General features: G+C 33.3%; 2 protein-coding genes across 3 annotated transcripts in view; one reads left to right on the top strand and one right to left on the bottom strand.

The window, feature by feature from the left end:
• LOC131846240 (germ cell nuclear acidic protein-like) lies at positions 1-9,243 on the top strand. Its single transcript, XM_059195496.1, has 9 exons — positions 1-37; positions 521-648; positions 1,434-1,559; positions 2,232-2,955; positions 4,034-4,211; positions 5,034-5,109; positions 5,663-5,778; positions 6,670-6,777; positions 7,879-9,243. Exons 1-9 carry the CDS (start codon positions 1-3, stop codon positions 8,135-8,137), a joined length of 1,752 nt encoding a protein of 583 aa, XP_059051479.1. The 3' UTR covers positions 8,138-9,243.
• A 63-nt stretch (positions 9,244-9,306) lies between these two features.
• Positions 9,307-14,567, bottom strand: part of LOC131846224 (uncharacterized) — a 658,396-nt gene continuing 653,135 nt past the window's right edge. For both annotated transcript variants that reach the window (XM_059195475.1, XM_059195476.1), the window contains one exon: positions 9,307-14,412. In XM_059195475.1, coding sequence (XP_059051458.1) covers positions 11,890-14,412 — 2,523 coding nt within the window. In that variant the 3' untranslated portion in view covers positions 9,307-11,889. The remainder of the gene's footprint in view (positions 14,413-14,567) is intronic.

The following is a 14,567-nucleotide window of genomic DNA, read 5'->3' as shown; positions in this document are numbered from 1 at the left end:
ATGGAGAGAAAAAATGTGCGGAATAATCAGAAGAATCGTAAGTAGAATAGTTGAAATATTTCCGGTTTATAAGAGAAGATTGATTGTCCGTTCAAATTAAATATTATTTGTTCTCAAATATTCTCTAGTATATTTACCATTCCCAAATGAATGATAGGTATCGATATGTTCTCACATGGCTTGAAAGATTTCGGCGGGAAAAGTACAATTTGTAAGGTTTAATGTTACTATTTCCTTTCTCCTGTGACTGCTACGGCGCCTTATAAAAATAATAAAATCGTTTCCAGTTCTTCTTCAGATCGAAATCATGCTTCTTTAATTTAGAACCTCTTAATGTAGAATCTTCAGATCAGGACTATCAATTATAATCTAATAATGTTGTGTTTAATATAATTAAGTTCACAGAGAAGTGTACAAAAATGTTAAAATGTATAACACACTTTTCAACCTCCACTGGTACACTGCCAGCATATACTGTTTACATTACATCCATTTAAAAAAAAATACCATGTAATTTCAGGATTTCTTAAGCTTTCTCTAAAGAAGAACAGATTGAAGATAGATCAAGAGATGAAACTCAATCGTAGTTCTGATGTAATCATTCTTGACGAGTCTTTTGATAGATTGAAATTAGATTTACATAATAATGTAAGTACACTATTCATTATTCCACCTGATTTGAAACTTGTTCATAATACTTATATGTAAAGATATAGGCCTTAAATAATAGTAGTTAGTGGCATCTTGCTATGGCATGCACTGAGCAGAGACCATTTTGATTCTGTGTGTATCAAATAAACATATTTTCTTTCTTTTTTATTAATTCCAGGACACCAAAAAATTACTTCAATCACAATATTAGAGGTCTTGATCAAAGGTCACAATATAATATTCAAAATTTTGCAGTATAATATTTATTTATTTATTTATTGAAACATATATAAACAGTACAACAAAGCTGATCATACAATCCCACACTAGGCAAACCTTTATTGTTGTTATAGGTAACAATATTAGGTGTTTTCTATTTATATTAATCACTAAATGTGTCTGTGGTTTTACCTGCATGAAATTTATAGCCTATATGTTATTCTGATGTATAAGCTATATTACTGTAAAGTTTCATCAAAATCCATTCAGTAGTTTATGTGTGAAATAGTAACAAACATATTAATAAGATTACAGATTAGTGACTAGATTAGATTTGACATATCATAAGAATCTGCAACAGACCCAGGGGTCCTGGGTATAATTACTTTTTACATGAACAATTTTTTGCAATTCCCACAATCCCTTGTTTTACAATGTCAGACATTGTCAACCCCCCACTCCCCCTTAATATGTGGTGTGACATCATGTGATAGACAGTCTCTCTTATCACAGTAAATAACCCTCTTATAGAGTGTATAAAAACAGAAGATTTGTAATTACAGGTGCAGAGGACGCCAATAATTTATTCACCAATCGTCATAAATGATTCCTGTGAATCCACCAATGAAAGTCTACCAAAAATAATTACTTCTGATAATCAAGATGGAACACCAAGTAAGAATGGGAATGTAAGTATTACCAAAGTGTTATATATCAGAATTAGAGCAATATCTTATAACATGTTCACAATGCCCATCATACTTGCCCTCTTGAAGCCTTTAAATGATGTAGGAACAATTGTCACGAAGACGAAACTATAGTAAGTTCATGAAATTACAGAACATATATATATGTACAGGAATTTCATGAACATACTATGTTCGTTCGTATGTATATACTAGCTTTTGCCCGCTGCTTCGCTCGCGTTAATTTATCCCCTTAGGGGTGGAATTTATCAAAATCTTTTCCTAGAGGATGCCTACGTCATAGTAGCTTTATGCATGCAAAGTCTCAATCCGATTGCTTTAAAATTGACAAAGTTTCATACAAACTTTCACCCCCTATTTTATCCCCTTGGGGGTAGAATTAATCAAAATCCTTTCTTAGCAGACGCCTACGTCATAACATCTACCTGTATGCCAAATTTCAGCCCGATCTGTCCAGTGGTTTGGGCTGTGCGTTGATAGATCACTATGACAGTCACCTTTGAGTTATATATATTTAGATATGGGTGACCTATATAGTTTGATGGCTGCAGTGATTTAGTGGTTTAGCACGCCGTCTTACTCACAACTAAGACACTCTTTGTCTTATTTATAAAAGTTGTTAAGCTTAATTTTTGTAAACGAAATTTGTTACAGGTATCATTTAATTGTTCCAAAGAGGATACTTCTTTGTCAAAGACAAAAGATGCTAGACCCAGTATTGGAGGTTGGTCTCCAGCTCAAAATATTATATCTGCTTCACCCAGGTATGAAACAGTGCCTTCAACACCTCATGACATAGCCAATGAATCTCTAGAACAATGTTCTATAAAAAAAATACAACAATCACAGAAGAAACTATTGGATGATCTATATGGCGAAACTTGGAAATCAATTCCCAAACTTTTTAAAACTATATCACATAACTATCCCAAAATGAATGGTATTTCTAAAAAACTACAGTATGATGATGATGATAGCGACAAGGAAAATATTAGAAACGATTTGGAAAAGAACAGACAGTTATATTTAACTGGTTCTGATGTAAAGCGGAAAGTTATGAATTATGGGGACACAGAAAAAAAATCAAAAAAAAAATTATATACAGAAAAAGTACCAGATACACCAGATATCCCAAGAACGAAGGTTGTAAGACCTCGTAATGTGAACAGTACAACGAAAAAAACGAAGGCTATGTCTGTAACCGAATTAGTGGAGATCATGAGGAAGGGTGATGTTGACAAGAATGATGTGAGCTTGTTGACGAAGAAGGTTGAAGATATTTCTGTGACTCCGAAAATTTTTATGAAGAAAATTGACAATGTATCTGCTACCCCTCATACAGAAGTGAAAAGATTAAGTTTTGTTGGCTCTCTAGCTGGTGAGTAGTTTTATTTATTAACGGTTTTTTCAATGGATAATAAAGTGTGTGATAATGGAAATGTGTGAGCCTGTGCTGACGGTTTACGCTGGCGGGGCACCAGTGGAAGTTGATAAGATGAGCACGAGGTCAAGCCAGTTAGCCCAGTGGCAAATTCATCAGGAACTTATCGTGATAGTTCCAGGGTGAACTAGGTGGAGGTCAACCTGACACAGTTACATCATGACATACATACATTGCTAGAAATGGGGTTATTAGTCCACATTACTAACAATCAAATCAAATCTATAGCTGAAAATCAGTGTTTGCTCTTTGGGTAATAGTCACAATGAGTTATGACCTTTTTACACACAATTCTGTAATATATATGGATCACAGCTGTGACATATAGTTTGATCTTTATGATTACTGCTTTTGTTATATGTTGTTTTTGTATTTATTTTCTATTGTGTATACTCAAATCAATTCAAATCAAAAATAACTTATTAATGTAGGACATATCGCGGACATAGGCGCTTATGAATGTTAATTTTTTTTATTAATTTTTTTTACCTACGGTACTGTTACAGTTCAGTATAATGATTCAATTGAGAAGAACTGGCAAGTCAACAGATTTTTTTTTATAAGCTAGTTTATTCACATTGTGTACTTATGTAGGTGTCTATGTGTAACATTAAATGAAAATCCAGTACATGAATTACTATTGCTATGTACGTTTGTTATTTAAGTAATTGAACCTCGGTGATCTAGCGGTCTAGCACACCGCTTTACGACCGATGGTCGCGGGTTCGATTCCTCGCACGGCACAAACAATTGTATTCATGAGTGCGATTGTTTGTATCGGTCTGGGTGTTTTCAATGTATAATATGTATGTATTTACAAAAAAAATATCTATGTATATGTATCAGTTATCTAGTACCCATAACACAAGCTTTAGCTAGCTTAACTTGGGTCTAGATGGCGCTGTGTGAATTATCAAAAAAAAAAAAAATTTAAATACTGAGGATTCAAGTTCTGTGGATGCAAATAAAATAATTATCTGTCTAATTACCTTTCTACTTATTTAACTTGTTACAGATAACGTCCCAACATGGCGTTGTCACCCCGAAGCATTTCAATACAAGGACAATTATAAGACAATGCGGGAACAATTGGCCACGCGGCTGTACATTGAGTTCAACAAAGTTGTATTCGACAACACCCTTGAAGAGGACTTGCCCATACTGTGGGACAGTAAACTCAGGAGTACAGCTGGGTAATTAGCATTTGATTTTTTTTGTATACAGGGTGACTTTGTTTCAATTTAATTGCTTATAATTTTTTATATTTTTTTCATTACTTCCTTTATTCCTTTATTCGAAGTCTTCTTCTTTATTCGAAATTCTTTTTCCTTTATTAGAGTACAGGCTAGAACGTTTTACTGTATTATAAGAGAATATTGAAATAATTGTATAACTTTGTATTGATTTATTTTTAATGGACGATTATGAAATTGTGTGTCTGTTTTCGCTAACTATTTACGTTATCGGAGCACCAGTGGAGGCTTGTAAGATGAAAATAAAGTCAGGTCAGTTAGATAATCGTGACAAATTCACCAGGTTTATATGATGGTCCATACAGTTCCTCCACAGGGGTCAATAGTTCACATTAGTTACTATCCCCCCCCCCTGTACTTTATTGATTGTAAATGTAGGTATTGTAACTTTACTCTAATTATATACGGCAATTTTGCTACTTATTCCATCCAAATACAATTGGGGTTGGCGTAATATGTTTTTCTCTTACGTTATTCTCTATCCATATCTTGTCATATCATCTCTCACATAGTCCATCCATCTCGTTTCGGCCTTCCTCTGCCGTTACAATCATCATACGTCTACATTTATATATAACACTTATTTAATAATATTCTGTTCATTCCTACTCATTACATGCCCATACCATGACAAACTATTACTCTTCAAACTCTTTGACACTCGCGCTGCTTTTATAGTAAGTTTAAATTGTGACTGGGGGAAGTATGGATGTATATTAACACCTCGATCTGATATTCATTTCATCTTAATTTCTATTGCAGTACAACCACAAACCGTCTTCTCAAGAACTCTAAAGGTGACCGGAGAAGGACGTCAAGCGTGAAACTGTCGACAAAGGTACTTTTTTTAATGGATTTAAATGGAATGTTGCACCCGATTATGCTAACGGTTTACTCTGGCGGGGCACCAGTGAGGACGAAAAGATGCGCAAGTTAGTTAGCCCATTCGGTAAAATTCACCAGAAATTGATCATGATGGCTTCCAGGCGAAACTGCGTGGAGGCCCTGACGTGTTACATTGATAGTGTTGGGATCACCAGTCCACATTACTAACAATACCTTTCTCCCCTGATAAAGGTGCAAATGGGTGTGTCGTTTACTTTAGGGGGCATCAGTGGGATCAAGTCCGTTAGATGAGATGAGACATTCACCAGAAATTAATCATAATGGTTTCTAGGGGTACCGCGAGGATGTAAACCTGACGTGGTATGTTCCTAGCAAGGAGATCAATAGATTATAAGATGGATAAAAGGCAGTTGGCCCATCGTGAGGATTTCACCAGAAATTTGTCATGATGGTTTCCAGGGAGAACAGCGTGGAGGTCAATGTACATTGCTAGCAAAGGGATCAACAGTCCACATTACTAACAATCGCTTTCTCCCCCGACAAAGGTACTGGACACACCGCAGCGGCTTCGCGATACGCTTATCCACGAATTGTGCCACGCGGCCACGTGGCTCATCGACGGTGAACTACGGGCCGGACACGGCCCACTGTGGAAAAAATGGTAAGCCATTATTTTAACGGCCTTGATGGTTCAGTGGCTTACCACATCGCTTTACTTCCGATGGTCGCGAGTTCTATTCCTCGCAGTCCTTGTAGGGACTGGTCTGCTCTTGTAGGGACTGGTCTGCTCTTATCACTACGACTGATTTAATCTTATTGCATATTTATATTTGACCCAAAAAATTAGTGCTTGTTGGTAGTTTGTATTCACACGTTTCGACTTATGTAAACTTACAAGGATTATTTAAAAGAGCAACACACAAGTTTCTTGCTCGTTCTTCTTGTGATGAGACAGCTTTCCGAAAGAGCGGTAGATAAAAAACAAATTGTTATGACTATTCAAAAGTGCTTAAATTAAGTTTATTTGAATAAATGATTTTCTATTCTATTCGCACGGTACAAACTGTACTGATACAAGAAATCATACTCATGAAAACAAATAATAATATGTTTAGAAAGTAAAGCAGATAAAAGAAAATTGTCAATCTTATTAATATTGTAAACGCGGAAGAATATGAGTCCGAATGGATGGATGTTTGTTATTCTTTCACGCAAAAGTTACTGAATGCTTTTTAATAAAACTGCAATAATATAACTTAAGCTTAATAATAAATATACACTAATTCATCAGAATAGGATATAGACTATAAATTTCACGCGGAGGTTTGCTGGCACAGCTAGTATACAATACTTTTCCATATGAAATAATAGACAATAAAAAACAAACAATGTATTAAAAGTTGCGTCGTTCACAAGCCTCACCAATATTTTGAATTCATAATAATTTGTTTGTTGTCCATGTTTATTATTTTTTTAAATTATATTCATATATATAATTATCCAAATCAACTAGCCAACATTTTCTAATCTCATTTTTTCTTTCAATTTACAGGGCAACGCATGCGCTGCGTAAGTTTCCTGAACTAGGCGAGATATCGAGATGCCACGACATGCAGATACATTACAAATATTCGTATAAATGTACAAAATGTGGTTACAAGTAAGTTATTTATTTATTCTTTAGCAACCCGATGCATTGCTGTCACAGAAATAATCTTTACATTGTATAAAGTCCTTGCGCTATCTGTTCGCTTAGATCTTTTAACTGAATGAAATTTAATGCAGTTATTAGCAATAGATAGTGTTATAACGCGGGCTCCCAACGACGCGCCAATGTCTACTCGCCCTTCCCGCATCCGTCGCCTCTCCGCACATTTACAGAAATAAAATTCCTTTTTGCGCCGCGAGCGCAGTTCAGTCACGCGCAGATATCATTACGTAAGGAATTTACACTAATTCACGATTACGTACTCGCCAATAGTTTTGATAAAGATTTTTTTGTTTAATTAAATGTTTAAACTATTGTGTGTAATAATGTAGTTTAATAGATAGAGTTATCAAGCCGGAGCAGTAGCTAGTATAAAATAAAATAATTCTGACATCGAAATCTTCCTTACATTAATTACGAAAAATGTGTTCTTAATATAAAATTCAAAATTCAAAAATCATTTATTCATGTAGGACATTTTAGCCGCTTATGAACGTCAAGTTTTTACATTATAATTTTTTTCCCTACCGTCCAGTTCGGTATATAGATCCAATTGAGAAGAACTGGCAAGAAACTCAATTGAATTACCTTTTTTTTTAAAAGCCAGTTTATTTACAATGCTTAGGTATTTATATAGGTGTCTATGTCTAACTTTAAATGAAAATCCCGAACATGAAAACTATTGCCATGCACGCTCGTCATTCAAGTAATCGTTTAGTGAGTAATAGGCCTTGCTCAGTAAATATGATTTAACAGATGTTTTGAATTTATTTAAGGGTAATTCCATATACGTATAGGTATAAAATTTGAAATAAAAAAAATATAGTCTATTTCAGGATTTTTTTATATGTACGTGTGTTTTGCAGGTTCTTTATTTTTTACAGAAATATTGTGATCCATCTACTCCAATAATAGAAGCAATAAATCAATGCAATGAAAGAAATTAAATAATAGGATATATTTTTCTTGTAGTAAAAAAGTTTCTTATCTATGTGTTATCCAGCTACATATTATGAAGTCTAAAACACTACATATAATCTTTCTACGTTTCAGTATACAACGCCACTCGAAATCTATAGACATAACGAAGAAGTGCTGCGGATACTGCCGTGGGAGCTTCGAGCTGATCATCAATAAGAAGAAGAAGGACGGTGTAGTGGTCTCCACTCCGGCCAGGAAAGGTGGTGCGAACGATTTCGCTTTGTATGTTAAAGAGAATTATGGACAAGTGAAAGATAGTACGCGATCTCATGGCGAGGTTATGAAGTTGCTTGGTGAGCAGTTTTCTGCTAAAAAGAAATTGAATATATAAGAATTATGCCAATTTTCAGAATTAACTACAATACGAAACTAGTATTTAAAAACTGAACTACACTTTGTAACTTTGATTTTGTTTATTATCAAAATAAACAATAATTGAGACGGATTTAAAATTTACACAAAAAATTGACAATTTTCAATATAACTGAATGATTATTATTGTAATCTATTACATTTATTAAAAAAAATAATAGAATACTAAATATTTTATTAGATGCAGAATAGTAAGAATACACTTTGCGTAAGTGGTCCAAAAATTGCCAGTTGAGTAATTCCTCTTATTTTCACTCGCAATTATGTAAATATATAAAATAAGACGCTCTACATGGACCTTTAATAATATTAAAACAGTGTGAGACTAATTGTTTCAAAATTATATGAATATTTGTATAATATTTTGACATTTGTATAGGTAAGTATACATTGTTTTTATGATTATTATTAAATTGATTTGAGATTGACTCTCTTCAAGACTGATTTAGACTAATATAAAGGTATATTCGACTATTGTACTGGTTACAATGTATTTATATCAATATATAATTTATTTTTAATAATTATCATTGTTATTAATTTTATTGTAAATATAAACCATAATGACACTTTGTCTCTGTCTACTCTATAATAAGGAACATAACGTGATAATATATCGTATGTTTTTGAAACTTTCACGTTTTTGGTATAATTTATTATTGATAATTAAAACATTTGATTACGCACATTTGTTATTGTTGTTTAACAAAATTTTTGATAAATTGTTGTAATTCAATGAAATTTTATATTCAAAAGTTTTCTACATCAATTTGTCTATAAATATACACAAATATAATTTCTGCATAATATTAGTTGTCTAATATTAATTATAGATTAGTTTGATAGATCGCCTTAAATAATTTTAAAGTATTTTAAGATTTTTGTATAAAATTGTACATTATTGTGAATATTTGACTGAGTGTGAAATGTTAAATTATTTGTTTTATTTTAACATTGTCACTTAAGATTAACGTATTATTCGTAATCCTTTTACTTCTTAAAAACTGAATTGAAGAGAGTCGTTAATCGTCACCGTCCATTAATAATTTCATAAACAAATAGGATCTCAAGTACATACATAAGTAAATAGAATTGTAGGCGAAAATATACGAAGGCAAGGAAGACAAAAAAGTAATGAAAACCAAACATATTTATTGAAACACTAATGTGTAACGTCATATGCTGTGACGAGGTGCCAAGACGCTGTTATTCTCCCGATATCTCCAGAATGATAAAGCATGAAAGATACCACTGTTATCACATGATGACGTGATGTCTTAGTTGTGTATTCATGTACGGTTTTAATGGTGGAAAAGGTATTCATACATTGAACCAGACATACTCTGGTAAGATTACTAAATAAAAATCAGATTTCAATACCTTTTTTATTTATTTATACATATTACAGTTGTTTTTATTTAATGATAAAGGTACAGTCTTGAAAATATTAAAAAAAAATCATTATAATTTACAACAAACGAACGTTTTTCGTTCACATCGGATACGTCTCGGTACCACATAAGTTATTTACACTTAATGAAAAATAAACATTTTAAAATGCGTATCGATATACCGTTCGACATATCCATACATATAGTATATTTACATAGGAATTTCGTTAAGATTAGACCATTATGATTAAAGTCGCTGTTAAAAATCAAAACGATTAATTTGATGGCATATTTTTATCGTTTATAAATATTACTTAACATTTTCGTCTAATTTATACAATTATTTTTTAATATTAACTATCTAGTGCCAACATTCAATAACAACATTGTTCTGAATTCAAATTCGACATTTGCGAGATATTCTGAATTCAAATTTGACAATTGCGAGATGTTCTAAATTCAAATTTGACATTTGAGAGAGCTCTAATGTAAAGCTTCTCACAAACCGTTTTAATTACAATTTATATAATATATTTGCTGTAATGTGATTTCGGTTTAATATACTCTAGTGATAAAATAGCAAAATGGCAGGATAGGTTTCACGTTAATTCATGTTGACTAGGCAGAAATTAACGATGTTGCCATTTAAAATTCTATTACCAATATAATTATATGAGAATTCTAATGTGGTAACACTTATGACATTCAGATATATCGTTATATTATCTTAATGGTCAATGGAGAGAATATTATAAATTATATTTTTTAAATATTCGAGTCAACAGATATTATACAGTGTCACAATAGTGTTCTGATCAAAATATTCATATTTTAGTAAATTATAATTATATAATGTTATATTTATCAAATTGACAGTGAATAAAGAAATATTCATGTCAAATTATATCAAATAGATTATCTAATTCAGTACTATATACACTAAAGAAATTTGCAAATTCAGTGAAGTAAAGTGAATCTATGAAAATATTTAGTCATCGTTAAACCATATTGGACACTGTATATCAACATTAAATATATTTTCAATAAAATTTAATAGACATTCACAAGGACTGGACAAGATCAATTGAAAAAAATATAGAATTATTCACATCATTAACAGTAACATATTGAAAATCGGATCGTGTGTAGAGCCTTTAAATCTGATATAAACCTTAAACATTAACTATGGACAGATTTGTTCCAAACAAAATCATTATTCGATATCACATATAGTTAAATTGTTGTATTATGATCTAATTATATGTGGCAGTTATTTACACTGACACCACAGTAATATACTATGTTATATATAATGGCAATACCTATGGGGTTTGTTTATTTGACATTTCAAAATGACATTGACAAATCAGCTTGTTATTTCAGTATAATTATGGGTTACAAACTCCTTTGTAATGTTATTTTTCATTGTTTTCGTTAATATTTCGAATATTTTATATCAGCAGTTCGCTATATATCAAGGAAGAAGTATTTTTCAGAAATTCAACTGAAAATGGGATAGTCTTTTGGCTCCAGAATCCGATTTGAAAGATCAAAAAAGTTATGCAATTTTGTAACTAAAACAATTGCTTCAGAGTTAAAGAGAAATCTGTCAATAAAGTATTCGAAATTTAATTAAATAAAAAACAAGGAAATAACAATTCAAAGATTGTAACAATATGATTAATACGTCATCTATATATGTACAATATAATTAATATGACATATCAGATAATTTTTGTTTCTTAAATATTTTTTTTTGTAATTTTACAATGTTCATCCACATATAGACTTTATAATACTAAATAGCACAATAATGTCGATCCAATATGATATTTTCTTTGTATTTTTGGCAACTCCGTTGTGGCGATATCCTTATATCTTATACCATAACACTTAATAGGTATAATTGTGTATTATAACATGATATTTTAATTATATTGAAAATAAGCATTTCTTTTATGACAATGTCTTTTTAAAATACTTTAACCGTTAAGTCAATAATCGTATCATGATTAAATACAAGTCATTTCAAAATAAAATGGCAAAATTTAATTATTAATATTTTACTTACAATGTCCCTATAAACTAAAAAACTGGCTATTTACATAAGTGCTGTTATGTTTTGATATTCTTAAATACCGCTGCGTCATACTTAACTATACATTTACAATATCTTTACATTATTACAACGCGCGATGGCGTTGAAAGCATGAATTTGTTTTACGTATTCAAAGGTCTATTAAGAATTGCTCCAAATTGAGCAATCGCGCCTTTATCAAAAGCTAAGATTTTCTGCCGAACACGACAGTGTTATGGTAAATCAGGTTTGCGAAGGTTCGTCGTCCAGGGGCCGGAACCTAACAAAACCATTTTGAGCAACTAACATACTGTTCCCGTCTGCTTCGTTCGGATTTATTTCGTCCTGTGGTTGAGAGTACGAAGCCTCATAGCCACAGTTCTTTGGTGCCGGCTGAGGACCGCAGGGATAGTTCCTCTCATTAGGATCCTCTGTAAATCCATACAAGTCAGTAGACTTGGGTCGATCAGGGAATCCGTTGCCCTTACCTCGTTTCTGGCTACCACTCGAATTAACCATCGAAATCGACGGAGAGTTGCGACGCTGAGAATTTCTTATCTGCTGACTTGAACCTTCCCCGAAACTTCTGTTAGGATTCAGGGTTTGGATACCAGATGCGTGATACGAGGCGTTCTCTGTATTATAGTTGCCGTATTCATCAGGCATGTGCGGCTGATGGTAATGATGACCCATAGAAGAGTCATATCCCATAGTCATACAATTTTGAACTATTTTGTTTTTAGGCCTGTGCTTCTTCCGCGGATTACTATTTGTTCTGGACGATACTCGGTCATACGACATATGCTTAAAGTTATGCGAACTACGATTGGAACCTCCATTATAATTTTGGTTTTTAATATCACGGATGAAATCACTGTTGCTACCGTATTGGATAACATTATACTCGTGATCCATTGGGTCATCACCTTGTAATGACTGAATTGCTGGATCACAGTTGGAATAGTGGTCGTCTGAAGCGGATTCAATGCCGTTATACCCGGCCATGTTAGGATGATGTTTGATCAAATGGTTGGTCACACCTTGACTGGATGTGGCGTTACTAGATTCAGTTGTCGAACTGCTATGACCAGCATTGGCTATAGAACTATGGCCCGAATAGTTTTCGGTTCCTGAATTATTGTCACAATTGCCTGCTAGTGTATTCAACTGGAAACGAGGATGATCGACGGGCAAGCAACATTGATCAGACATATTAGGATGATGTCCAGCCGTCTCATATATTGGTTTCCCAGTTCTTAATGTATACGTATGAAGATTAGTGTTTGTACCACATATTGCTGGAAAGTCTGATTCAAATTGATCATTACTAGAACCAGCGGTACATGGGAATAGTCCTAAACCTGAAATCTTAGCGCCATCTGTTTTCTCTTGCTGCAGATGTGCCCCTATACCAACTTTCAAACTAATTACCCAAGAAATAAGAGCTATAATTGTAATTTCTATGAAACGTAATGTTGACTGATATCCCCATTGCAACCAGTCTAGCTTCGCCATATTAACCTGATTTATACCAAATATTCCAAATATTTGGAGTACCGCTATTAAAACAAATAGTAATGCCGTAGCCAAATTTATCTGTATAGCTTGATACAAATTCTGGTAGCTATTCACATAAGTGTGACTCTTCTTCTTAACGACAGATTTGAGCAATTTATATACATAAAGATAGCACAGCCCTAACGTGAGGCATGCCATGATAAATATAATTTGGCAAGTTAGACCTAGTACCCTTTTTTCGACCCCACTCGGAGTTCTGTACACTGTATTACTATTTTCAAAGATATGCAACATCATACAGGACAACACGTGGAGTGTTCCACCTATTATAATAGTCCGCGGACGAAACAGAAAAGAACAACATGTGTTCTTTGAATTAATGGCTTGTGACAAAAGGAACAGCGTCGTGCTTGCGAATGCAATGCTCAAGAAAATATCCGGCACATGCAGCAAGATTTCGCTAATGAAAATTGGCAACGAATTGTTAATATTATAAGGGTCGTAGCACATGAAGAAGATCCTCATTAAGCAGACGAACACTAACTGTAAATGTAAAATTATAAAATAGTATTGTGCAAATAAATGCGTGAACCTATCATAGAATATGATCTTAAATATAGAATATACAGCTAATAATGTAAATATAGCGGTTGCTAAATAAATATGAACGTTCCATGCGAACGGCCAGCTCACACCGGCCCTTTGTACTGGTCCACTATTCTTGGAATCCTGTTTCAATATTTTTTTATCAGAATTAACATTAGCTAGATTGTGGTATCTCTCAGTCGACATTTCAGGATCACGCAATTCAAAACCAATTGTAGTTGCTGGAGTGTACATATCATCTTTTCTACTATCATTCTTATCTGTCTGTCTGTTGGTTGCATACTGAAGATTTCTTCTGGTGTTCGTTTCACCATTTTGATCGATGACTAGTGGTCTATCTAGATTGTTCATTTCGGGATCTAGTACAGCTAAAACTGATCCTTCTGTGGATGTATCTCTGTTACTTTCGCTTAGAGTCACTCCAGCGTCTTTGGTGACGTAAATGTCACTTTTGGATGTTTTTTCTTGATTATGCTGCGGTTTTGCGGTTACCGTTCTGAGAAGGACGTCAGGTATGTCCTCTTTACGTCCGTTGGAGCCGGATAGTATTCTTGATATGGTCGGTATGTTGAGGGAGTTTGGAACGAAATCCGTGAAGTTTGCTTGGTCTGTATGCTTCACGTCCCCGTCTAGTTCTTCAGGCTGAAAAAGGAATAGCATTTGATAAGTAATCATAATATACCTTTAGGTATATAATCTTAGTTGGGATAGCCAGAAACATTGTCAAATGGTAACGTTGTGAAGGCGACACTTGACATGCCCATATTTCGCAAGATATATTTGAATGCAACGTAAAA

The sequence above is a fragment of the Achroia grisella genome, unplaced genomic scaffold, assembly GCF_030625045.1.
Source record: "Achroia grisella isolate CSIRO2021 unplaced genomic scaffold, CSIRO_AGI_Agris_v1 utg507, whole genome shotgun sequence".
Taxonomy (NCBI): domain Eukaryota; kingdom Metazoa; phylum Arthropoda; class Insecta; order Lepidoptera; family Pyralidae; genus Achroia; species Achroia grisella.
Note: the sequence above shows the minus strand (reverse complement) of the source record. Positions and strands in the feature narration are given on the sequence as shown.

Bases quoted from the DNA above. Each gene is read 5' to 3' on its own strand.
- LOC131846240 (XM_059195496.1), top strand. From the start codon at position 1: ATGGAGAGAAAAAATGTGCGGAATAATCAGAAGAATC. The intron at 5,779-6,669 runs GTAAGCCATTAT...TTCAATTTACAG, and splicing joins GGCCCACTGTGGAAAAAATG to GGCAACGCATGCGCTGCGTA. The intron at 6,778-7,878 runs GTAAGTTATTTA...TCTACGTTTCAG, and splicing joins TGTACAAAATGTGGTTACAA to TATACAACGCCACTCGAAAT.